This window comes from Morchella sextelata, assembly GCF_020137385.1.
Source record: "Morchella sextelata strain SCLS chromosome Unknown scls_25, whole genome shotgun sequence".
In the NCBI taxonomy this organism is placed as follows: Eukaryota; Fungi; Ascomycota; class Pezizomycetes; order Pezizales; family Morchellaceae; genus Morchella; species Morchella sextelata.
The window spans coordinates 833,486-860,081 of NW_025408640.1; the positions used below are offsets into that span (position 1 = coordinate 833,486).

General features: G+C 47.7%; 5 protein-coding genes across 5 annotated transcripts; 1 reads left to right on the plus strand and 4 right to left on the minus strand.

Annotated features, from left to right (window-relative positions):
- Positions 1–185: 185 nt before the first annotated feature.
- Positions 186–4,807, minus strand: H6S33_008164 (uncharacterized protein; the record flags this gene model as incomplete). Its single annotated transcript, XM_044839520.1, has 6 exons — positions 186–2,480; positions 2,552–2,878; positions 3,644–4,371; positions 4,421–4,528; positions 4,588–4,656; positions 4,738–4,807. The coding sequence occupies 6 exons, from the start codon at positions 4,805–4,807 to the stop codon at positions 186–188; spliced, it is 3,597 nt and encodes a 1,198-aa protein (XP_044688355.1).
- A 1,863-nt stretch (positions 4,808–6,670) lies between these two features.
- H6S33_008165 (uncharacterized protein) lies at positions 6,671–7,678 on the plus strand (the record flags this gene model as incomplete). Its single annotated transcript, XM_044839521.1, has 2 exons — positions 6,671–7,512; positions 7,576–7,678. The coding sequence occupies 2 exons, from the start codon at positions 6,671–6,673 to the stop codon at positions 7,676–7,678; spliced, it is 945 nt and encodes a 314-aa protein (XP_044688356.1).
- A 1,330-nt stretch (positions 7,679–9,008) lies between these two features.
- On the minus strand, positions 9,009–9,459 carry H6S33_008166 (uncharacterized protein; the record flags this gene model as incomplete). Its single annotated transcript, XM_044839522.1, has 2 exons — positions 9,009–9,273; positions 9,332–9,459. The coding sequence occupies 2 exons, from the start codon at positions 9,457–9,459 to the stop codon at positions 9,009–9,011; spliced, it is 393 nt and encodes a 130-aa protein (XP_044688357.1).
- A 3,215-nt stretch (positions 9,460–12,674) lies between these two features.
- Positions 12,675–15,995, minus strand: H6S33_008167 (uncharacterized protein; the record flags this gene model as incomplete). The annotated part of the gene is made up of 4 exons (XM_044839523.1): positions 12,675–13,708; positions 13,883–15,796; positions 15,845–15,887; positions 15,975–15,995. The coding sequence occupies 4 exons, from the start codon at positions 15,993–15,995 to the stop codon at positions 12,675–12,677; spliced, it is 3,012 nt and encodes a 1,003-aa protein (XP_044688358.1).
- A 9,715-nt stretch (positions 15,996–25,710) lies between these two features.
- Positions 25,711–25,890, minus strand: H6S33_008168 (uncharacterized protein; the record flags this gene model as incomplete). The annotated part of the gene is made up of 1 exon (XM_044839525.1): positions 25,711–25,890. One exon carries the CDS (start codon positions 25,888–25,890, stop codon positions 25,711–25,713), a length of 180 nt encoding a protein of 59 aa, XP_044688359.1.
- Between the last annotated feature and the right edge of the window lie 706 nt (positions 25,891–26,596).

The following is a 26,596-nucleotide window of genomic DNA, read 5'->3' on the forward strand; positions in this document are numbered from 1 at the left end:
GTGTTTGCAACTCTCGCAACCATCTTGCAGCTGTTTACAATTGATATTTCTTTATTGCAAGTTCATGTAATGAGCCGTATATAATTGCAAGCTTTGATTTGTTCCTGCAACAGTGCAAAGTATACCGTAACCCACTGTAATTAAAGTATATGAAACAGTAAAGGGCCTTCTGTAATGTACAACTGTCATTCCCTCAACAGTAACTCCGGATACACTATATTCTCGGTTTCCCTCCCTCTCTCCTCCGTTTGCAAGATTCGTAACTTATTTACATCTGTTGCCCTTGACAATGCGACATACAATTGTCCATGCATAAAAGATGAAGTCCGCAAATCAATCCCTACAATGTCAAGTGATTGCCCCTGTGTCTTATTTACTGTCATTGCAAAACACAATCTTACAGGAAATTGTTTTCGAGTTAAGATAAAGGGCAACTCCCCTTCAGTTGTAGAAAGTTTGATGCGAGGAATAATCTTTACTTGCCCATCATTATCGCCTCCCAATATTCGCACCTCAATGCAACGTCTTTCCATACGAATTACTGTCATTCTTGTTCCATTGCAAAGCCCTTGCTTTGGATATAGATTGCGCAAAAGTATTACCGGAGCGCCGATCTTCAATCGCAAATGGGAAGGTGGTAATGCAGCTGGATTCAGGTTTTGCAAATACTCTGCAGGGAGTTCGTTTGATGCTTCTTCTGAGTTGTTGAAGTCTGCACTATCAATGGAATAATATGTCTTAGTTTCACCGTTAAGTGTATTGAGAACAATATCATTGAACTCCGCAACTAAATCATTTCGCATTGCAAGTATTGCACGCCCCTTAAATGCCGTGTAATTGGTGTGAGCTGATGCAACTATTTCTGCAGGGAATACATGCTCACAGAGATCTTCAACTGTTGTGCAAATAGATATGAATTCCGGCAAACGTATTCGACCGTTCCATTGTGGATTGTAAGATAATTGTAAGAGCCAATTGGCAAATTCCTTATTTGCTTCTCCTTCCCTAACTCGCATATTTGTTTTCAACAAAAGTTGCTGAAAACGCTGCCATAGAAATGATCTTTGCAAACATGCCGCAACTGTTGCACCGCGATTACCCCGTCTTACAATTGGCAGAATCTGGGCAAAGTCTCCGCCCAACACGATTGGTATATTGCCAAATAATGCATCTTCCCCAGAACCACAAATATCATTGAGAGACCTATTTACAGCCTCAAAACAATATTTATGTTGCATTGGTACCTCGTCCCAGATGATAAGACTTGCTTGCTGTATGAGACCGGCCAGGGAGGTATTGCGAGAAATAGTGCAAGTTGATGATTCATTAATAACAATGGGTATCTTGAACCTTGAATGCGATGTTCTGCCACCAGGTAGTAGCTGTGCTGCAATGCCGGAAGATGCAACACAAAGAACAATCTTGCCTTCAGACCGGAAATGGTTGCAGATAGTATTATAAAGAAATGTTTTTCCCGTTCCAGCCGGGCCTTGCAAGAAGAACTGTGCTGTTGCGGGATTATCAACACTTCTTACAATCGTATTATAGCATTGCAATTGTTCGTCGTTAAGCTTTGCAATCCTCTCATTACGCAGCTCCAGTTCTGTTTGTTGATTATACCGCAATTCTGCCGCAATCATTTCATTTCCAGCAGTACGATGCCAATTGTGGATATATGGAGGCAAATCGAAGTCTGCAAGAGTTTTGTTTGAATCTGCAAGTATCTGCGATATCAAATAAAGACCATAATCAAGATGAGGGTCTTGCAAGTCAGCTGGAGCAGCAAGGGCCTCGTTTGTTTGAAGAGTGTGAGGTATATCGTCGCAAATATTGTTCCCAAATTCGGCCCAAAGAGCTTTTGGATCAGTTAAATCCCCAAAAAGAAGGGCTGTTGCAAATAATGTACGCAGTGCAGCTCCAGATGCAAATAGAACAGCCTCTGTAAAACACTGCACCCATTCGCGATCATCCTCCAGTAGTCCCAGAGCAAGACATGCCGCTTTGAATGTACGTTGCAACGCTCCCACAACAGTTCGCAAATCATCAAATGATTTTGCACCACGGACAACTGTGAGCAAGAGTCTTAAATAGTACTTCTCACCCATCATAGGGTTGCAATGATACATGCGTCCAATTGAAACACCTGCTTTTCTCCGTGACCATTTGCGAGTAGGTTTATTGTAAGTAAAATGAGTCGGAAATTCTTGATATAGGTATGGGTGACCATCGACATTCTCTGCATTGTATTGGAAGAATGCCATAAGTGTTGACTTTGCACTTTCCATTCTTTGCAAGATATCTTCTCGATTTGCATCTATTCCGTAATAAACTGCCTGTTCACCGGGCAAGTGTACAGCCAGGTGCATGACAGCCGGAGATTCCTCATGCATTGCAAATTCAAAAATCCTCCATACAGCCTCTGTTGGCCCAATGTAACGACCTTGCAAATATCGCTTTACTTCATCAAGTTCATTGCCAACCTGCAAAGTAGTGCGATCAGGTCCTTTGTAGATGTATTTGTGTATATATTTGATTGCATGAATGGATGCACAAACTTCAACATTGATATGCACTTTGTATCGCCAGGAGAGATATGGATTGTAAGGTACAACCCAGCGATTATCAAATGAAAAAGTTTCATTTCCACCGGAGCCTCGCAAAGGTATTGTATGAGTTCTTCCATCGTTGCGGCGGCGGTAAAGAGGATATCCATCTTCTTGCAATACCGTCTCTTGTTGATATTCTTTAGGAAAGCGTTTTGCGCATCTTCGGAAATCTGATTCCGATATTGACATGCATGGAGCATTTGGCATCCGTTCGCCACAGGGACCATGTACCATGCAGCTTGTAATAATTGCTCGCAATTCTCCGTTAGGGTCTACAATGGGATCCGGCAATTCAGCACACACTATTTCATCAATGCGTTCTGCTGTAAGAAATCGATCATCCGGATGAAAGAATAGCAAGAGATGCATATGCGGTAATCCACGTTTCTGATACTCAATGGTCCATACACATCCAATATAGCGGCCAAAGATATTTTTATGCTTTATTTCAGCAAGCAGTTGCTGTTGTTTCATATGAAAGACTCTTGCTGTAAGATCAGGCCTGTCAACAGCTGTTTGCCCCGGAAGCAACTCTGCAACGATCTCTGGCCACTTTGGATTGGTTGTAAATGTGATAAAGAGGGTTGGACGTCCAAAATGTCGAACTATAGCCATAGAATCTTGATACAATTGTTGCATATACCGGTCTCCACCTGTGTAGCTGCTGGGTAGTATTACACGACGTCCTGTCTCCTCTGCATTGAAGTCTTGTTGTAACATCGCGTCTGCAAGTCCATTGTAAAGGTCTGCACGCAATTGTGATTGGTTGAGACGTATCCAATTAAGCTTGTTTTGATCGCAAACAGACCATGCATCAACCAAATATTGTTGAAATAAGCGTTGAGAATAAAATAGAGTTGAAAACTCTGATTGGCGGGTATGCAAACGATATCTGTTATCTGGGTCAATTGCTTTGATTCTGCCAGTGCATACTGTTTGCAATGAATTCCATACCTATAAAATGGTCGTTGACTGAGACGTAAATTTTTGCGAGCTTGTAAATCATTTCGCAAACTCAAACCCCAATGCCAACCAACATCACCATTCGGAAATAGCAATACATAGTGCAAGGGCATATAAGCAGCATTATTAGGATTAATTATGTTGAACGATTCATCGCCATCCATATCACGGTTTGCAAGTACAATATCTCGAAATCCTGCCTGTCCATACTCATCAGGTATGATAACCACAATCTCATTGCTGGTTGGCAGGTTGTGGCGACGCTTGTCAGCACCTGATTCCATTATCAATTGCAGCTGCGGACTTAACAATATTCTTGCAGGACCTTGCAAACGTTCTGCATCCATTAGTCGCTCCCGGGCTGTTTTATAGATTGCTATAAAAGGGTTGACATCATGTAACTCGATTGTAAGTCTCTGCAATATGGTAAGATCAAGGTTGGGATGTGCCTCATGTCGTACACCAGCTGCATACTCAGGGTCGTAAAAATATAGCTGTGCAAAGCTTGGTGAGGCGTTCTGTTGTGGATGCAATGGTCCTTGCATATGGTAAAGCTCTCCATGGATTTGAAAACATTGCAAACCACCACTTTGCGCTGGAGCCCGTTGATCAGCAGTATATTTTACCGATGTAAACGTGAGTGCAGAATTGTATTCACGAATACTGGTCCGAAATCTTCTTGCAACCGGATCAGTAGACTGCAAAAGATATTGTAAATACGGAGGTGGTGCTTGCAAAGGTAACAGCTGAACATCTCCCTTTTTACAACAGATTTCAAAGCGTGGCTTTATCTTTGAACTTGCTGCAATTCGCTCATCAATACAATGCAAAGCTGAACAGGACTCGCAAACGATCGTCATTGAGCCCATATTCAATTCTTTCCATTGTAAACGGGAACTGAGAAATGCGCAAGGAAAGGCAGAACGTATTCCTTGTCTTACAGCTCTGGGTGGGGATAGCTATCAACAGAAGTTGTAAGCATTTATAAGATGCAATTCTTAAGTATTATAGTACATACCTCCAATGTTTCTACTGTTTGCCCGGCTCGCAAAGAAGCACGTCTTTGTCTCATCTCCGCTTGTCTTCTCTGCCAATTGTCAAATAATGTTTCTATTGGTTGTTGCAGAGATACATACCAAACAATCTCTACATGATCTCAAAAGAGAACCGCGGCGGTTTCTATCATATTCCGCAATGGCTTTATCATGCTTGCATTGGGAGCATCTGGCAGTAGACATGATTGTGAGGTATGGATGCTTTTTGTTAAGATAATTGAATTGAAAGATGGTGGGGAATGAAATTTATGGTCAAGAAGGTGTAGTTACCCATCCCTTGAAAACCGGGTTTTTTTTTCTTTGGTTACCCTACCTCCCCAACCTGTTCCCATCCCATAAAAATACTATTGTTACCGCACCTCTGCACCCCTGTCACCAACCCCTGTCCAATTCTGAAAACGGCTTAGCTTCTTATTTTTGAGAAACACTGTATTGTAGTACTATATAGATTAGACAAGCTTCGGGCTGTTAAGAGCTAAAAGGAGAACCTGCATCCATCGATCGAGCATGCTCGTCTCGAGCACACCCACAACTTGAGCTGCGCCAATCTAGGGCCTCGAGCAGTAATGCTTCGTGGAGCGGATCGATCAGAGTAGTCCGACTCTATGGCCCATGTATTGTTACAGCTATACACAGTTAGTGAATACCATCCATAATCGGAGGGAATATACACGCTTGAAGATAATCTCCAGCTGATGTGGTGTAGTTTGTCAAGTCAATGCTTGTCGACAGATGATCAGTGGAGGGCTTTTGGGATCTCATTGATAAATCGACTTGAAGGAAGGTTTTTGGGATTACGATGGCTCTCGTATAATTTAATCATTTTCCCCCCATCATGTAACGGACCTGTATCAAGTACTATCGTGAGCTACAGGTTGTAAAAGTAAACAGGTGTCATGTTCAAGGAACTTGCAAAGCATGGCATCCCCCAGGCCCAAGTAAGGCGGATGGTACCAGCTCGAAGATTAGCTCCAAGTAGTCAGATACGCATATTCAATAAGTCGGGTATTGATCTGACTCATCCGCATTTGAACAGGGCCAGGGATGGTAACGGATGTGCATCATGGATTATCACTCGCTAAAGTGTCCACCTACAAGAGATTGGACCATCGAAAGCCCCGACCCCCACGGTCAACTTAAGAGACCTTCGGCAACGATCCAATCGAGATTTCCCTATACGTCTAGTGTGTGAGTAAGAAGCCTGATGTGAGTTGCGATCCTTGAAAAGGAGTACAGAATCCCCACGAGAAAGAGAGTGGGGTTGTTGCAAGTCAATCATTGACACTAGACAAGAATTGTACCTTTCTGCACTCCTCACTCCTAGCAAGGGTGAATACAACAATGGAGATACTTAACACTGAGGAGGCGGGAACTGGATAAGTAAGGCCATATTTTCAATGGTGCGGTAAATGAGAGCGTTTTTCTATATGAATAATCGAGCGGATGAGAGAAGAAATCTCAGTTTTTAGTTAAAATATTAGACTTAAGCCGGCGTAGCGATTGTTGTAACAAAATATCACTAGCTTCCATCTTACTCGCGTATTTGATTGCCATATCTAACCTCTTCGGCCCATTACTGCAGTGCAACGTACGTGCACAACTCTTACGAATAGCTCCACGAGCGAACCCCCGCCCCACCGAAGCCGTAACTCTACCAAGAAACCTATACCTGGTAAGAATCCGCCCTAGTAAGAGATACAAGCTGAACTGCTTGGTGATTCGAGCGAATATTAGTCAAAGTCAATTGGCGGGCAGCGTGCTTGAGAAGTGGTGATTACCTCGGAGGGCGATTTTCGCCCAATTTCTCAATGAGCACCCCCACTTCTGCATACTGGAATCCAGGGCGCGTTCTGCAACAAGTGCGATACGTATTCTCCCTACCACCATTCACCCTTTTTATAGGCCACTGAGCCACAATTTTATTCTTTTCCTTCTAACCCTGTGAAATACCAGCCACAAAACACCGTTTCACAAAATCATCCCTCACACAGATAAACTCTACCTCTATATCCTCAAACACCTCTGATAATCACTTGCATAAGAAAGATGTCTGAAAATCAAATCACTTCACCTGCAGGCAATGCAAACCTTCCCCAAGAAACAAACAACCTTAATACCGAAGGCCACGTAGAAGTCTACTACAATGCTCAGGAGAATATTCTCACCGCTCCCCCTACCGCATCATCCAGCGGCACGACCACTCCCATCAGGACTGGTCAGAACAACATGGTTCAGATCGATCTCCTATTCCCTCAGATGAACTTTCCAGTTCCCGAAGTCATTACCACCCAACAAGACAACCAAGTGCTCACGGGAAACCACTACAACTTCGAAGACAATAACCTCACTCTTCCACGTGCTCCACCACCCAGCGGTATGACCACTCCCCTCAGAATTGGTCAGAGCGACATGATTCAGATCGATCTCTTATTCGCCCGTCTAAATGCTCCCGTTCACGAAGTCATTACCACCCAAGAAGACAACGATGAAGACGAGTGGCAAGTCGATACAATCCCCGAGGAGCCTCCATACTGCGAAGGTGGCTCCGATTCCGACGATTCTGATGACGACCGCGACGATGACAGTACATGCAACATCTGCTCCCGTCGTAAATCCACCGTGTCGTTCCCCACCTGCTCACACAAAATGTGCCAGAGCTGCACTAAACAGTGCTGGTGGTCCATCCTGCTTGACCGGGAGCACTGGCCTATGGAGATGCCTTGCCCATTCTGCAGAACAATGATTAACGGGATCGTTGAAAGCGGCAACCCGGATGTTCAGCTAGTCAGCTGGATTGTTAATTCGAGCATTGGTGCTCAGAGCAGATTGAGGGATGCTGAGGTTGGCCTGGTTTATCCAGTCGCGATGGGGGTTTGGATTGATGGATAGTAAGTACCTCAAGGATTCCGATATATGACTACGAAATGATGCTAACTTTCCTTGCTATCTAGTCGTCGCGAACAAATCGAAAAAGCTCGTCCCCACTATCTCACACGCTGGGTCATCTTCTTGGCTTTTCTTCTTGCCGTATTCGCACCAAAAATCCCCGGATAGAGTACGAAAATCTCTCTTAATCAGCAGCCAAGATACTCTTCAGTCATGCGTTCAGCTTTGCCACTCTTCTCTGTAATATCACCTTCTAGTCTTTGGTAGGTAGGCGCCCAAGTCACTATCCAAACCCCGAATTTTGCCATACTAACTACTATACAGGACAGTTGGATGATAGACTAAAGGTCATGAGAATAGGTGGATTATCTGAGATATTACGGTTAATTGTGGAATGGCGGATTTTATGAGAGATTAAGATGGCTTGCGGAAATAAGATTTGATTTTTATGATTTACGTCAGATTTAAGAGATAGATTAGAATGGCTTGTGGAAATAACCTTTGTTTCTCTCATGAAGTTTTATTATCTCTCTGTACTTGGAAGGTCGGGTTCAATAGAAATCATGATATCGTTCCATCAAAATGCCATTGCAATCGTGAATTTCGGATGGGTACGGAATACACTTAATATCTTGTACTTCCATAGCGGATACAATCAGACCAGTGAACGCCTCCGTAGTGCAAAACCCTGTTCATATACAAATCCATAATCATAGGAGTAGGTTCTCAGGTGATCTGGAAGCCAAATCACCATTGACATTTTTCACATGAAAAGAGTGATCTGTCATGAATGATCCCCCAATTACAGAAGAACATTAGCGAGTCCTGTTCGTTGTTCGAAAGAAAGATTAGAACTAGTAATCAATTGGATCAAGGCCCAAGGAGGTCAGCTGAAATATGTATATATCAGTTATTGATTTCAACAAGAAATATACGAGTGATTGACTATGACCGCAATATGAAGAGGAATCATCCACATAACCATAACCCTAGTCGATCCTACTTGGAAATTGGGGGAAGTAAGTTTTAATTATCGTCTACCGAATCGACAACCAGAGGAACAATCTCTAAGGCCTAGAAACCACGAAATCAACATAGACATCTTCTTACATGAAGCGAGTGATATAGCATGATTCACCCGATTAAAAAACCTCCACCCGACGCTGGAGCCTTCACCATCAGCTGATCGAAAGCAATTCCTACCCCATGGTGGGACAGAATGGCTACGGTGTAATTGGATCGAACTCCAGCAAGGCTAGCTGAAACATAGCTCAGTCTATCCTCTAATTTAGGTGCTTTCGCACGCAAAACACACCACCCGATAGCCAAATCGAATTCGAATCGGAACTCTTCAAAATAAACTGATGGAAGACATTTGCGGACTGAAGCTTTGTAGTTATCAAAGAGCAATAGAATGAGAAAATATACACCAAAACACAGCTCCGGGAATAATCATTTAATTTAACACGAAGATCACTTAAGCTTTTTGGCCTATCTATTAGGTCAATGTAATATGAACACTCAAACCTAGACCCAAGCTCAGGTTCATGGATCGAATACTTTGAGCATTTCTGATCTCCACCATTATCGTAGTGTCATACTGGATGTTGAACAGGAGGAAAGGGCTTCGACCAGACACGGGCCCGAGTCGTGGTGGAGCAAAAGGGGCACATGTCCTGTATTCTTCTTTATCTGTCAGCTCGCTCTCCTTCCACTTCTCCTTCTCCTTCCTTTCATCATCATCATTGAGTACAACTGTGTATCTATCATCAATACAAGTCAACATCCACAGCCCAAGTTAGCTCGAGCCTATGAGCAAACGCTTGCCCACCACAATCGTCAAGCAATGATGGGCCAGAAATAACTCTGTCACGCCGCAAGACTTCCGGAACGTTCTCCATGAGGCGGGTAGTCTTTGAGAGTTCTCTCCTCGAGTAGCTCGAGACCATATTTCTCAGGTCCTAAGACCTCTACAGCCCTAAGGTCCCAGCGCTGTCAATGTCAGTGTAGTAATGCGCACGAGAAAAAGTCTCGAGACTTTGTTTTCTTAGACGATACGAGAGAAGACGGAACCTAGAGGCGGGCAAAAGAATTAGTCTCGAGATGTCCCGAAACATGGTAAAGTATTTAAAACGGAGTATTTTCGAGGCGGCGGGGCTAATACATCGATACGTATCTTAATTCAAGAAATTCTATAACTATAGCCCTAAATTTGATGAGGAGTCGAAGCTCGCGATCTCTGGTCTCGAGACTTTGCGCAATACCTACCCTAGGTCTCTCTAACCACAAGACCCCCTATTCGCAGATGTCAGACGAGAGGAGATCAGAGGAAGTCTCGTCTTGTTTTTTATCGTAGTACTTATCCAATTAATGAATTAAATAAAAAAAAAAAAAAAGACCATAGTATTTGGCAAAGCGTTGGAACATGAACTCTCACTCGATTTTCGTAGCGTGGCAAACGCTTGGCACATGACTTCTCACTCCATTCTCAGGACCGGCTCTACCTACTACGAGAAATGCATCAGTGAATGCATTGAAAGTTAAAACTAGATTTCGGGTGGGAAATGAATCATTGAAGGCTTAAATTCAGGTAAGTGCAGAACCAAATTTGGCGGGCAATTGAAGGAAATTATCGAAGGCTAAATGTAGGTGAGTGCAGAACCAGCTTTGGCTGGTAAGGAAATAAATACAGTTCTCGTTCAATGATCACACGCATACGTACATAGACCTAGGTGCGTGAAAATAATCAAATATGTATATGGGAGCCGGGGATTGACAATGGGGAAAGGCATAGGAAAAGGCAAGCAAAAGGGTACAATGATAAATTCCCAGCAGGCGTACCGCGGTAAGCACATTTACATGTGCCTTTTTCCAAAACGTTCTGTGGGTAAGGTCTATGCTAATTAATACATTTCCACTCCGCGTAGAGACGTAGGAAAGGCTGGCCTGGGTTTCGAATGTTACAAGACGGGATGTGACCAAAGCCAATCTCGCCAAGAGAATGTGCCAGGAGAGCGTGAAAAAGAAGGAGTGGGGAATTACAAGCACATTTCCTCCCACAATTCCGTTCCTCATCGACCCCGCCTCTATCGCGCGTAAAGCGTACAAACTCACAACGTCGTAGCCTCGCTACTAAAACAGCCGATCGAACCTCCGCCCAACGATACATAACACCCTCCCTGCCACCTCCCCTTCTGGCCATTCCAGCCTGAGTACTCGCTCTCAAATCCCTTCGATAGACAGCGAGGGTATCTCTTAGACCGGTCACACAAACACTAGCCTGACTCTCGTACATCTCCGGCTGTCGACGATCATGATGGGTTGGCGCATTGATCAATGGGCGATAATCCCGGATCGATTGCTTGTGCGTGGGTTGATGCTGGCGGAGGATCTCTCTTCGATAGCTGTCGAAGTCTCAAAGATTACTTTTATCAAATTGAAATTAGTCTTGCTCTCAGAATCATTTACTAGCTCCCTTGGCGATGGCCGCGCACCTGGCTGACGATTTTTAGACTACAAATTACTACCTCAAAGTGTTAAAAGCTAGTACAACTATCGCATCATTTCGCTTCAGCGGACGGTCACACAGTGGATGGGAACGGAAATGGAACGACCAGCCTAGGGGTGAGGGTATCAAATACGTCATTCGATTACACAGGTTTTAGGCCCTATCACTCTATTTTTCATCCTCAGCGTCGCGCGGGACGACTTGCTGCGAACAAATTTGCCTAAATCTCTACCTACAACCAGGCTTCCCAATGGGTCTACCGTAATTTAAGTTAGCCCGATTCCTCCATAGGTCTCGGGTCCTCCATCTTTGATATTTCTCTAGGCCGCCGGGTTAAGGAAAGTATTTAATCCGGATAAAGCCCATTGGCCGAGTGATACCATGTAGCCAATAAAAATAGGCTTACACAAGATTTGGGCCATACCCGAAGGTCGAGTGATAGCCTGTGCCTCAAATAGTGTCAAATGGGCTTTTCTTTTTTTTCTTTTTTTAGTTAATTCATTAGTGTCAAAATGTCACTTCTATCATGAGTATTGCAATTGGAGGCTGAATCGGACCCACCTGAAATTGAAAAGTTAAGGTAAATGTCCTTAGGTCGGGTCTTCGCGGCAGGTTGGGTCGGGTTGGAGACCTTTTCGGGCCCGGGTACGCCTGTTAATTTCGAAGCCTGCCTATAACACCTTTACAGGGGCCAGGGATGCTAGAGGTAACTCTACAAACGATCTTTCCTAATATACAGATACTTCATATACTAAAGATGGTTGTGTGATTGATGCATTTACCGATATAGCTTAACTGCTCAGACCAACCCTAACCCTGAGCGATGTAGGAGAAACAGCGTGTCCTTACCTCGGTCTTTCGGACACATCTCAAGCTACATCATCGAATTGCCAAATTAAACCAGGCACGGTGTCATAGCCTGATTATACCTATTGAGAAAGCTAGCTAGACTTTTAGACTTTTAATAAATCGTCCTTAGGTAGCACTGTGAAAATAGTAAGAATCTGCTCCAAAGTAGAAAGGATATATTGATGGAGGGGTGACGAGCATGACTTTCTGTGAATTCGCAAGAAAACAATATGCCTAACTGCTCCACGCCACTGCGCTTGAAAACAGAGGAAGGGATAAATCGCAGAATTCATACAAACCCTAACCCTAGTTTTGGTGTGTAGTTGAAACCCAGCATGTGGTCTCAAGACTTTGCGCGACACCTACCCTTCATCTCTTTAGCCACAAGACCCTCTCTCGATCTCTACTCAGATGTAGGATGAGACAGGATCAAGGGAAGTCTCGTCTTGTTTTGTGTTGTGTGCATCACTATCGGAGAAGTGGGGAGGTTCGGTTTTCGGTGAATTAAGGGCCGGGGGCATTTTGCATGCGGTGGGTTGGGGAGTAGAAGAAAGTAGAAGAAGAAGCCATAGATTATATGTGATGCTGTTACGACCAATAAGACGGAAATGACTTTATTCAAACACGCTTTCAACAAATACAGAAAAAGGAACATAACGACTTTATCCAGACGCTCTTTAAAACCAATGCAAAAACCTCATAAGAATAACAAGCCAATCCAATCTATATGCACGCCCCCGATGCAAAACAAAAAAAAGAACATTACCCGCGTCCGCGCTCACGACCCCTAGCTATTCAGTATACCCGCTATAATCTCTCCCTCTTCAGCAACTCCAACACCCTCCCCTCCACCGGCGCCTCCACGAACCCCACCACCAACCCCCCCACCATCTCATCCCCCTCCCTCTCCCACCCCTCCACGCCCTCCGCCCCGCGACACTCCAACCCCACCACCGTCCTCCCCCTCCCCTTCGCCCACCTGCTCGCCGGCAGCGCCCCCTCCTTGCTCCCCTCCAACATATTCACCACCACCCGCCCGGTACTCACCTGATTCAGCAGCTGCCGCAACTCCTTCACCCTCACCCGTCTCCCGACCCAGAACGCCATCGCCACGCCCCACATGCCGCACCACATCGCCACCAGCACCCCCACGGGCACCGCATACCGCACATCATACCACAGCACCCGATCATACACCGTCACCACGCCCACGCCCTTGCCCCCCGCCGCCACGCTCGTCACAAGGTTCGCAAACACATCCGTCCACACCAGCCCCGGCAGCTCCGCCACGCTCCCCGCGTCCGCCGTAACACGCTCCCACTGCCGATACAGCGCATAGTTCGTCTTGCCGCTGTAGTCCGGCGTCAGCGCGCTGGTCTCGTACACCAGCCCCGCCGCATACTGGTATGCGCCTGTTCCCCCGAGCGAGTCGGTGATGCTGCCGCCGCCCTGGCCCGCAGGCAGGTACAGGTGGAGGGCGCGGCGCGCGGTGATGCCGGCGGCGTGCTCGTCGTCGGGGTGCAGGGGCCCCCAGAGGGGGCTGATCTGTGCGGCGGTGAGGTTGGCGTGGGCCTCGACGCCCCAGAGGGGGGCGGAGGGGGGGAGCGTGGTGTTGTGGATGGTCAGGGAGGCGAGGTCGCGCGTGGTGCCGTTGGAGGTGAAGGTTGTGGTGCGGAGCGAGGCGCGGATGGCCGTGGCGCAGGTGTACAGCGGGTAGCGGTAGGTGCCGGCGAGGGTGGAGGATTCGGTGTCGGTGCGGCGGGGGGCGCCGACGATCAGGCCGCAGGTGACGAGGGGGGCGCCGGAGGGCGTGGTGGGCGTGAGGCCGGCGCAGTGCGTGTCTGGGGGGTGTCAGTGATTGGGAAACACAGAAAAGGGGACGGGAAATGATTGGGGGGGGGGGGGAGAAATGATATATCATCTGGCAATGATGGGAGGGGATATAAACGACAGTCAATGATAGGAAGGGGGATAAATGACTGCCAATGATCGGACTAGGGGAAGGGAAAACCTACCAATACTCGTCCCATTCTGCGTCCCATCCACAATCTTCGCCCCCAGCGGCACTCGATGCACCACAAACTGGCTGTCCCCCAGGCTATCGCTCACCTCCTGCAGCCTCGAAATCCACACACTGTCGCCCTCAATCTGAAACGTCGTGTTCTCCGCCGCCGCCCCACTCGCACCCACCGCGCCCGCCACATCCTTATTGAAATAGTACGCGCCCCTCCACGCCCTCCCCGCCAGGTCCGGCACCCCCGCCACGTCCGCCACCACATCCGGCTCACTCACGCCCACCAGCCCCCTGAACCCCCCCGCATCAATAAGCACGCTCGCCGCGCCGCCATCATCGTCCGTGGTGACCTGCAAGCTCACATTATTCGCCACACACACCGTCTCGGGCGCCATCCATAACAGCGTCTCCCCCCAGCTCGCACCATACTTCTTCTTCTCCCGATCCGGCACCGCATGCTTCCGAAACCCGACACCGCCATCCTTCGTGTCCACGATCAGGCCATCAATCAGCTTGTAGCCCCTACTCAATATGAGTGTCTCGAGGAACCGAAACTGCCCAATGGTGTACCGCAGCCCGTTGGCCAGCTGGTGCTGCGGCAGGTTGAGGATGATGTAGTTGCGGAACTGGATATCGAAGACGCTGGCCACGCTCGCGCCGTAGTAGGACGCCTTCGTGAACAGCGCCGCCAGCGGCGCCGGCACCGACGAGCCGATGCGGTACTTTTTCGCGGTTGCGCGCCGGTTCAGGCGGCGGCGGTCCGGTGTCGGTTTCGGTTTCGCCTCGGGGGTGGGGTCGGAGCGCCGGTGCAGCGCGAGGTAGGCCGCGGACTCGGAGGCGGCAGAGGCAGCCGCGGGCTGCTGCACCTGCGCGGCGCCGGTGGTGGCGGTGTCGGAGCGCGCGGTGACGCTGCCGGGGAGCTGCACGGGGTTGTCGACGCTCGTGGGGACGACGTCTGCGCGCGTGTTCGGGCTCGTTGCGGCCGCCGGCGGGACTGAGGCTGATCCGGCATCGTGGGTGGCAGACGGGACGGACACCGCGGGCGGCGTGGCACTCCCGGCGCCGGTGCCGGTGCCGGTGTCCTTTGGTGGGCTGGTCCCGGTGTCCGTCGGCGGCTTCGGGGACGTGTTGGTCGGGCTTGCGGAGCCAGTCGGCGTGTTGGGACGGTTGCCGGTGCCGGTCGGCGTCGTGGCAGTGCCGGTATCGGTCCCCGTCCGCGTCGGCGTCGACGTCTCACTGCCCGTACCCGTGCCGGTGTTGGTGCCTGTGCCGGTATTCGTCCCCGACGCCGTGTCGGAGCTCCTCGTCCCCGTACGCGTCCCCGATGTACTACCGGAGGAGCTCTCACTCGACTCCGACGTGCGACTCGTCGCCGTCGCCGTGCTCGTCTCCGTGCCCGACCACCCGCTCGTGCTCGTCCCCGTCGCCGTCTCCACCCACACCGCGCTCTCCTCCACCACCGTGCTCACAGGCTTCCACGGCGCGACCTGGAACCGGCCCTCGTCCTCCTCGACCGTCTGGCCCTCCTGGCCGGGACACGCCTCCTCGCCGAAGCCGCACACGCGCGTCAGCGCGTAGAACTGGCGCTCGGCGGTGCCCAGGAAGAACGAGCCGTTGTCGAGCGCGAGCTCGAAGCGCAGGCTGGGGACGTCGCGGCCCTTGATGTCCTCGCGGATGCCGAGCGGGGTGAGCACGCCGGAGAGCGCGGTGAGCCCGAGCGCGAGGATGGCAAGGTAGGAGAGGAGCAGCACGGGGCGCGCAATGTGGGTGGTGCTGGTGCTGTCGGAGAAGAGGAGGGTGTGCAGATTGGAGTTGTGGAGCAGGGTGGTGATGACGGACCAGGTGTTGGCCGTGCTGGCGTTTTGGATTAGGCCGGCCAGGACGATGCCGAGGAAGAGGGGGAGGGTCCATTGTACTGGAGGGGGTTAGTGGGGTGTGCTGAGAGGGGGAGGGGGGGAGGTACTGATGAGGATGCCGGCGGCGATGATGGACGAGACTATTGCGGGCTGAGGGGGGTGTTAGCTATTGTGCCATATCATTCATTCTCCTCTTCTGTCCTTTGGTTTTGGGGGGGGGGGGGGGGGGGAACGTACGGTGAGGTCGTACCCAAACATGCTGGGCAGCTTCTACCTGTCACGCCGAATCCCGGCAGTCGTGGTATGTGGGGTCGTATCAGTTCGTATATCTAGGATCGGTGGAAGAAGTCTAAAGGTTAAAGGTTAAACGCTCCGAGTGATATCCCATGCAAGTACCAAGAACGTACTCTGTCAGCTCAGGAACAAGAACACGAAAAAAAAAATCAAGAACAGCGCTGCCAGCAGGGTTATCTATTAAATCCCCCTCCCCTCTCTCCCCTCTCAGATCCTCGGGGCGACTCACCACCCGCGAGCACTGACCCAGACAGCCACAGAAAAACTAGCTTCAAACCGCCGCCATCCGCAGCCACCCAATCAGTCAGTACAGTCCCATGCACAGATGCTTCCAAAAATGGAACTGCACTTTTCAGCACCCCCTCCGTCGCGCTGGTTGGGCCGCCACAACGCGGGATTCACCACGCGGTGCTGATTGGCTGGTTGCCTAGCCGCGGGTAGTGTGGTGTGAGGAGTTTGTGGCGTGCATGGGAACGATAAGGTCTACTCCAAGTGGATCATATGTACTGCAAAACCCAATTTTCCATCTCCCTACCGCAAATGTTTGCTGGTCGTCCGTCCGTCGAGGCGCGACGCGACGGGAAGCAAAAAAAATACGAGGAGGTCGGTGGGCTTGATCCATGGAGAGCTGAGTTTTGCCCTGGTTTTTAATCTTTCGTGATTACATATTCGCTCTCTGTCGAGAGCACCGAGCGCACACACACACACATCCATACCTACATGCATACATACGGTTCTTGATACACCCGCGGCCGGCCGCCGCGGTACTCTGACTACAGCGATTCACAGGCATTTGGCGAATACACCCATTTGACGAACAGGGGTCACGGCCAATAAGAATCAGGATATCTTAGTCAAACTCGCAGTTTGACTGGTTGCTGGCTGGTTGCTACATACAAATTCGCCAAATGGGTGTATTCGCCAAATGCCTGTGAATCGCTGTAATTATAAAAAAAAAAAAAGCGAAAAAAGTCAAAGCCAATACCGATACATACGTTCCGGGATTCGTTTCTCCCGAGACGACGCGATCCAAAAATACACCTCCACGGACGTCGCAAAATCTCCGTGGACGCATGGTGCATGCAGGCGGGAGGAACCCTAACCCTGTGCTAACCATGTAGGTACCGTATCTCAGCAACATGCATGCAATGAAGTCTCGCCGGTTCGTAACAACCAACACAATCCCGCAAGATGTCTCGGGAAAAAATGTTTGGTACATACGTTAGGCAATAAGTATTTTGGTATGGATGGGGATGGGATGCGCTGTGGGTGACACAAGCGCGGGTGGATCGCGATCGTGAGATATCGTTGCTGGGTGCGGCACAGCCGAAGGTTTTGGGATTGGCGCAGGGATGGAGGTGGTTAGGGGTGGAATTAAAGGAGAGATGGGGGGGATTGGGATTTGGGTGTGAGGACTTTGCGTGTAAGATCGCGCCCGCAATTATGTTCACAGCTAGAGTAGAGCTAGAATAGATTGATGCCTGCTTTCTATCCAAGTATCATGCACGAAACATCTGTTGAGCGCTAATTAACCTCAGATCTACACACAGCTAGAAGTGCTACAGACTTCCGAGTTGTACTCTGGACATCCGGAGCGCTCGTTGTGTGATCGAGGCCCTGTGCATTCTGGAAAGGTAGACTCGAGATGGCTTGACAGTTCTAGAAAGCAGGGATGTCTATTTTTAGATGCTATTAATCCGGGCAAGGGATACGGCACTACTCTAGGTACTCTCGTCAACTGTGTCCGTGTGCGTTAAGAGATTATACAGTGAGAGTAACACCACGCGCATAGAAGAAACTACTCTCCTCTCCTCCTCCGGATGGATATTAGTAACGTGCTGATCACTGACTCAGCTGGACTACCGTACCACTTTCGGTGGACATGTTTCGACTCTCAACTGCTACTGAGACCACCGTCTTTTTCGGTGCATTGCAAGTTTTCAACAGAAGAGAGAGCGATCAAGCGCATTAAACCATACGCAACAGCCAGTTCCTTACAATCCTAGTGCTTCTCGTCGTATCCTCTCCCGAATCCTGGCCATGCAGGTCTGCTATAATATGATATACACCCCCTTTATCCAACCAATCACAGCAGTACAAACCCAATCCATTCTGGCTCCAAGGGCACCTGTTATCTAGGTTGTTCTGTGGCGGAGGGCCTTGTTCGTGTTGATCAACTCTAATTACTCCCTCTGAAGGTAATGTTCAGCTTTCGGCATGCATCCCTTCTCCCCCCAGTCCGCTATACTAGTAGGTACTACAGTACTACCGTCCCCGGTCCCGGGGGTATGCGCAAGCGTCTAGCTACATGTAGTTCCGCCAAAGGACCTTCCACATACTTAACCTAGCTAGCCATTGCCGCCAGCTTACGGACGCCTAGTTACGCGATCGAGTGGGGAACATTGATATCGACATGCCTACTGGCCTATAACCACCAACAACGCTGCGTACGGCCCCCAATACCATGGCGGAGGAGCGTCCCACAATGTACCGCCGTGAGATATAAAGGCTCGGGATCGCTAGCCGTATCTCGCCGCCATCTTTCGCGGGGTCAGCGCAGGGGAGTGCACTGGGTGGAGTGAGTCAACGATACAGGGTCCACATTTGCGAGAAAGAGCCCATCGGCGACAAAGGATATAGAGAGCAACCTCGCCCTGCTTTGTCGCCTTACCCCACCTGCCGCATGAGTTATCTCTATTTTCCTTTTCTGCACTTTAGGCCACCTCTCGCAGGTCTGGCAACAGCCCGGAATGATGAGAAGGGCTGCGTTCCGCGCTTTTTTTGGTGGGTATTTGCTTTGTGGGGAGTCATCCATCCATTGCTTATCCTTCTCTTTCCATTTCTGTATACATATATGCTCTCGAATACATCTGTTATCGATCCCCGGGGGGTTGCTGCTAGGCAGGTTGTCTCGTGAGGAAACATATGTGCGTAGGCACAACAATTCGAGCACTATATGTCTCAAGGCAGCCAGCTGTTGGGGCTTGCAATTCGTGTTTGGATAATGCGCGTACGCTTGCAATTGCTTGAAAAAGCAGACTTGAGCCGAGCATGAGGCCCCTCCCCAATGGTTCTTTTGCCATGCCCAGCTTTCCCGGCGGAGTAACTAGGCCTGCGAAGTCTGCTTAACTGGGCTTGTTCAATTGGTCAAACACCTTTTACCCTTCGGCAGCTAATGATCGACCAGCTTGGATCCCCCGATGTAGAGTACAGAAACATTGGAAATCTTCTCCAGGGTGCTACATCTACGTACTGAAGCCTGTGTTGTAGCCTATATGGACTAGGTTATAACTACGTCGATATTTTCGCCTTCCCCGATCAGGCCGATGACCGCGGCAGATTCTCCAGCTAAGTAGATTACTGGCGTCCATTGAAATAGAAAAGACACCGTTTCTACTACGAGCGGTACACATTATATTGAGCGGTTATAAGGAAACAGATATATACAGTTGAATCATATCTCTGCAAAGGTACCCGCTATAAGATACCGGCTGACAGTATACTAGTATATGAAAGAAATCCCGTGAACCTCCTTGCGTCATTCGATACATGCGGCAAGACACGTATTATCTCGTCAAGGTAAATACTTGATATTCCGGACAGCTGTACAGTTTGTGGAGACACCTCTCAGTATCGAATGTGGACAGTTTTGTGTTCTAGCGTGAGGACACCTCCAGGAATATCGGGTATGTGCTTCCCTAGAACGCTCGAGAATCGTACATCAATCCTTGGGCACTTGAGGTACAGAACCTTGACTACACCGGAGGATGCTCCGAAACCGTGTGCTGTCATCTACAATGCAGGAACATTGATGCCCCCCCCCCAAACCCCCCTTCACCCCCACCTAAGGGTCCTGGCCCTCGACTGCTCCAGGTTCCATGCTCTTACCAGCCGAAACAGATACGCACACGAAGAGAAGATCAGACGTTATATGCGGGTAATACCAACGTAAAAGATGACGATACATATACTTGACTGCACTCACCTAGCCTTCCCCGTTCTGCAGCCTCACAATTTGCAGTACTACTCACGCCGTTTATTGCGCGGATATAAACCGATCACGTCCATAGACGTCCGGTTGGGTCCCCCCGGTGGACGATCTTAGCTGTAAGAAGCCTAAGGAACTGATTTTGATGCACAATCAAACTGCATTCATAATTCCCACCAGTTTAGTGTACAAAAGAAGAACACCTGTGGACCGTACATTCTCTGGGGATGGACAGAACGCCTCCTCTGGGTAGTTTATCTGACATCTACTAGTGCGCATACATACTCATTTACCACGAAAAGAACTAGAAAATGCAGCTGTTCTGGGCAAGGATGATTTGTATGGAGTGGCAGTGATCTCTCATACAAATTATCCCTGTCTCCGTCACTTGCATTTTCTGATTCTTTTCGTGCTTAACGAGTACACTTAGGCTTTGTCGTAAGTTTGGCTATTGCCAAACCATAACCCTGGCCGGACATAATGGCAGGCGCATGTACCTACAATTAAACGACTATATATGCGGTACTTCTCTAATCATTTTTTGGAATATGAGTCGATGTACGTACTGCTAAAACTACTGTTTCATACAAGATTTGGCCTATACAGACCTGCCCATGTTCGAAAAGGTGTGTGGCGGCATGTTCCGATGTGGCGCCCCGCCAGTCAGCAATATTTACGACATCGGGAAGTCACAGGTGTTTCCTTTTTTTTTTTTTTTTTCATTTTTGTTTCTTTTTCTGAATTCTCTCTGAATTTTCATCCGCTTGACGTGCTCTGTCTTGTCCGTTGGACCTAATTCATCAATTAGCAAAGAGCCTGACGCTCGATTTGTTCATGGGAGGGGTACTATACATGCAGCACATTCCAAGGAATGAGCACGTTTGTTTCCTCACTGCTATACGAGGCTTATCCCACAATAGGAGCACACCGGTAGGAACAACCATCTCAATGTGTTTCCTCAAATACCCCGCAATCCGCCTTACACACTACCGAAAGGAAATAGAGTAGAGCACAGCCATCTTAAACACCTTCTGTCATCCGGATCAGCAGCGGTGTTTAATTGAAGCCTACCAATTAAACATCCACGACCGCCGGGTTGCTAGGACACTAATTGACCTCAATGAAACCACATCGAGCTTCTAGGCAGTCTATTCTCTAGGTTGCTAATGTCTCGGACTAACTCTATTATTGAGTCGGGGCATCCGCCGCAGAGTGCCTTGAGCCTTGCCATCGATATTTCAGAATGTCGTATTGAGCGTCCAATCATGATCAGTTCTTTAGCCTAAGTCAAAATGTTGTGTGCCCCAACTCCCCTGGGTGGTGCTATGCATATGACCGTGCTGATATTTGTGAAACTGACAAAAGCCGCTTGGCGTTATCACAAATGGCTTGCATGAACAAATGCAAGTCGTATGACTCTGCTTGAGGGCAAAAAGCTACAAGTGCACTTTCTGTGGGGCACATACACTCAAATGTGGAGGAGAGTGAGCATCTCACAAACACGCTCATTGGGCGATCTGGAAAACCTCATCGCCGGAGCGGTAAAATCTGTGAAATGGGCTGTAGCATTCAGCTTGACCACTGTCATTTTGAACTCGTTTGGTCAGACGACGAGGCTATTGCGAACTACCCTTTACATAGGTAACGTACATCTGACCACACAATGAAGCACGCCATGCGAAGTTGTAGCAAAGGGCAAAATAAGTAATGTTGGTCAGTTTCTCAGAAAAAGCAAATTCCGTGATTTGACTCGGCCTTTGTGTTGCTCACAAAGGTTATCCAGCGGTAAAGCTCATGCAAAGGGATATGGGATGAATAGGATCGAACTCTACTGCGCAAGTGTGCACAGAGCTCAAATCACCGATCTCTCAACTTTGATCCAAAGAATCTACTTCTACTTCACTTAGCACGAGAGGGAATAGCTATGACAACTCAGATTAAGTTATCTTAGCCTTCCGGTCAAACCTCGCGGAGAGGTGCAAAACCGATAAGCATAAGTTATCACTCGAATTCCGAACTCGGCATATTATTTAGATATGACCCCCGAGCCAAGGGGGATGTACACCCGTGTCTAGATAATTCCCGGAGCCCCCATAGCAACGGAGTCAACTTTTCGAAACTGAACAACAACCAGATGCCTATAGAAGAAAATGTAGATACAGGTAGAACAGAAATAGTCTCTATGTCATATATGGATATTTTCGGGTTGATGCAATGAATGGTTGATGAGCTAGAATTAAAAGAGTATTGTTTGTAGTATTGTTTCATACAAGTATAATTAGACCTGCCAAAAGCGGAGGCCAAAGATACAAAGTAACGCTTTTTCACAACTTGATTTAGGATATTCTTATTCTGCATTCTCTCTTTAGCTATCCTGTCCAATCTTGTATGAAAATTCACTTTGGTTGTGGTTAATTGAGCCGTGGGAGTCCAGTTGCCATGATGGGGGGGGGCTCCGGGAATTATCTAGACACGGGTGTATGTCGTAGCCACTATTCAGTGCTATGGGTCGCTTAAAATCTATGGTTGATAATTCTAGAAGTATATATCTCTAGGTCAAATGTACTGTCGATGGTCAAAGCGGCTCGCATTTCGCCTTCATATTTTCAGTCTCTTGATGTTCAGATTAATCGACCGCCGCAGCTTAACTTATAGACCTCTGAGCTAATACATATTCTTAAGTACATAACTTGCAATCACATAGCCGTGGCAACGTGTTTTGACACCTGTCAGGACTCCAAGTCGTCGGATGAGCGCGTAGTCGAGCAGGCCAGCACATGCGAGGTCGTAAAGATAATGAGGTAGGTAGATACATGTAGGTGGAGAAGTACTAGTTCTGGTAGGAGTCAAGGTGAGAATCGTGGCATATAGGTTACAGTAAATTGAATATTCGAGTCTAACCGGAATAAAGGACCTGGTGTTTAGTTTAAAGAGCTCCTCAAATGTGGTAAATACCGTTATATTTTATACGGAAACTCTCGTAGGTCGGGAAATGAATCGAACGATACCTTTCCCTGCAAAGTAAATTTGGGAAACGAATCGTTTGATTTATTTCTCGAGGGGATGGGTTGGAAATGGGATAGGGGATGCATTTCCAGGGCCGTTTGATGCATTTCCATGATGCATTTCCATGATGCATTTCTATGATGCGTTTCGGGGATGCATTAATCCAGACTTAGTGAAATTCAATGAAATTTTGAAGAAATCGCATGAGTTCAGTCTATATAAGCACAGGTAGGTAAGAACTATAATTATTCATGGCTCAGGTGATAGATTCTAGGTTTTGTTAGCTGAATAACCTAGGTTCATTTCCTCTATTTTTCATTTTTTTTTTACATCAAGTAGTACCGCATATGGCTACCACTTTTGGCAATAGGAGACGGTTTTTGTATTAAGAAAATGGTCAAGAAACTTGTCCAACGAGACTTAGGATTCATTTCTTGGATGCCTTTGCACAGGTAAATCGGATTCATTTCTTCGGGACATAGCCTATGGCCCAGATGGTCACTTTCCCAGCACATATTTCTCAAACAAATGTTACGTGTAAAAACGATTCATTACCCGATTCATTACCCATCGCCACTAGAGAAATCTCTGGGTTTAATATACGTACCCTCACTTCGATTAAATACTCGCACACAAGCAAGAATTTTGCCGGGGGAGTCAGCTGCAGAGCTGTTTCCACCAGTTCAATCCCTTATATAGTCTGCCAGTATATATACTGATCATGACCCCCCCCATAAAAAAAAAAAAAAAAGAGTAGATGCCAAGTTTGTGGCTTTTATATACAGATCCCATTTTATTTCTAATCAAATAGCAGATCTTTCATACGAATACCGACTTGTAAGAGGGAGATTGTATTGAATATATATCCTATTCAGGAGTTCGGTGGGGTGTCACATGCTATCTCTCGGTATATAGTCTCAGCTCCGTGGGCAGTCCACGTTGATTAGCTCCGTTAGGAGAAATTTCAACATCTGAAAAACCCACCAGGAGCATATAATAATGATTAAGATCACTTGTATCTAGTAGCTGTAGGAGTATCAACCATTTAGTGTTTTTTCATCGATCTGCTAAACAACCCAGGCTAATAGCTTGATAATTATATTAGTTGAATTAAAATACCCGATATTATGTACTATTGCGTACACAAATCCCCCTATCCCGAGAGTGCGCGTAACATTATGTATTAATTAAAGTGTATAGTAAATGTGATTATTCATAATACTAGCGGGTTGAGTGTAGCTGTGTACATTATGCATCAAACAGCACATGATAGCAGTGGCTTGAGCTTTGCTTTTCCAATCTGTGATAACCCTGTGTGATATTTGTACCGGGTATTGGGGGTAAGTGATCAGAATCTGATAAGTGAATTTTGCGGTGGATTCGTGTATTTATTTTATCAGATTCTGATCACTTTTTGCTACACTCTTGTACTTAGCTCGTACGGAATAGAGATATACATACATAGGCCTTCTCTGTTCCACTTCGAGACATTCAAGACTGGTATATACCAGCGAGGAACTTGCCTGGATAAGGGCCGTCATTGACTTGGTCAGAGTAGCTGCATTTTTAACTTGTACATTCGGAGTATAAAAGCTTTTCAGTCATTTCCAGTCATTTCCTACCTACTTTTTTCGTTTCTGTGTCGAACTCATATATTCTTTATCTACTATGTACTGGATTATTGCTAAATCTCGAGTTATTCGGGGGGTTGCCAAGGCAAAAAGCTGAGGATCTTCACCTTTAGAGGAAGCGATCTTCAAAAAAAGAGCCCTCTTTTACAGGATCTAAACTAAATCTAGTTTAGCAGTTGGCCTTGGCAACCCCCAAAATAACTCGAGATTTTGCGGTATGGTTTTGCGAAGCGCCTTGCAGTCTGATTGGTCGATAGCGACTGGGATGGTTTAGTAAACACCAACTGCGTAGCAACCGGCTCACCCAAGAAGGAATTGGGAACGGGCAGTCACACTGGCGTGCCGAACTAATTAACAAAGTGGCAATATTAGGGGTGGCATTAACTGGAGATGACATTGGAATTGGCCATGGGAAAGACTCATCTACGGATTGGTGTTGGAGTTGGCATTGGTGGCATTGGAGGTGGCTAAGTGGATATGGTATGAGTCAAGATATGTACCTCATTATTCCCTGAAGGAACTGGATCACTACTGCAGGAGGTGGACATTTGCAGGAGCTGGCCATGGCCAACGATGGGAGCTGGCTATGAAACGGCTAAGCTTATAAGGGCAAAATTAATTAACTACTTGAGGTGGACAACTACTATACGGAGGTGGGAGTTGGCCATGATATGGCTATTAATTAGCTACTGGAGGTAGTCAAATATTACACGGAGATGGGGGAAATTCTCAGGTGGGAGGAGACCTCATGGTCGCGAGGTGGGCCACTACTAATATTCCGTATCTACTTTTTCCCTCTGAGGACCGCTCTCAATTCGCCGGTGAGGAAAACTAATTGAAGGGAGACAAAATATCTCGTAACTACCCCCGCTCCCCACTTAATACTAGGCTACAGTCATACTAGCACCAACTGTCAAGAATTAGTTATGCATCAAAGCAGGCTAAAACTAGCTCCTGCAACCAATAAGGGCGTATAGTTTAGGGGGAGATGAAATTCTACCCTCCGAAGACTGCTCCTACCAGTGGAGGTTTCGGACAAACGGAGAAGACCTTTTCAGGTTATTTTGGTGACGGTGATCGATTGAGTACTCTGAATGCGGGCTGGCAGTGGAGTCAATGGTCGGTAAGATATCTCAGACTCATCAGTCTCTCCATCTTCTTCAGGTCGTATTGGCAGTCGTGGGTGCTTTGATGCAGGAGGTGCTGTACCGGAGGAGCGCTTAGGGGGAACCATTCTGATGAGAGCTAGGAATATCCGCAGTACTCTAGAAGCATTCGCGATATCTTCAATTAGAAATCAATCCTTGGCGAGAAAATCTGCGCCTCTAATGTTCATACAGCAGGGACCATCCGGTGTTACCGTTATTTCCGCACTCAACCACATCATTTATCATCACGCATCTTACTGCACTTTCTGAAGTGGTACCGAGTGCTCTGAGAGCAATCTAGGAGTTTGATTCAACTTTGAAATGAAAGCAATGCAATTACTACCTGGACTAGTCTAATCTAATCTAATCTTATCTGATATAACTCATCCATTGATATCCAAAAGGAAATCCTAAAAACCAAATAGGACCATACCTCAGCAGCTATCACAAGTGCTCAGAGAGTAATCCTATCAACTATTAAAAGGTTAGTGATAATTCCGCAGGAAGGGAAGTGAGAGATTATACCAAAGGGAACTAATGATGCCCACCACCATCACCACTACCACCATCGCCACTGCCTCCAGCTGGCCCGCTACCTCCACCACCACCGCCTCCACCACCATCACCACCACCACCACTACCTCCACCATCTCCACCATCTCCACCTCCACCACCTCTACCACCTCCAACACCAGCAGCCGCGAGTGTGTCAGCAGCTCTCTTGGCTGTTATCCCGGCAGGTGTCCAGGTCGTTCCCTGTATGAAGTTTTGGTCAGCAACCCTAATACCCAA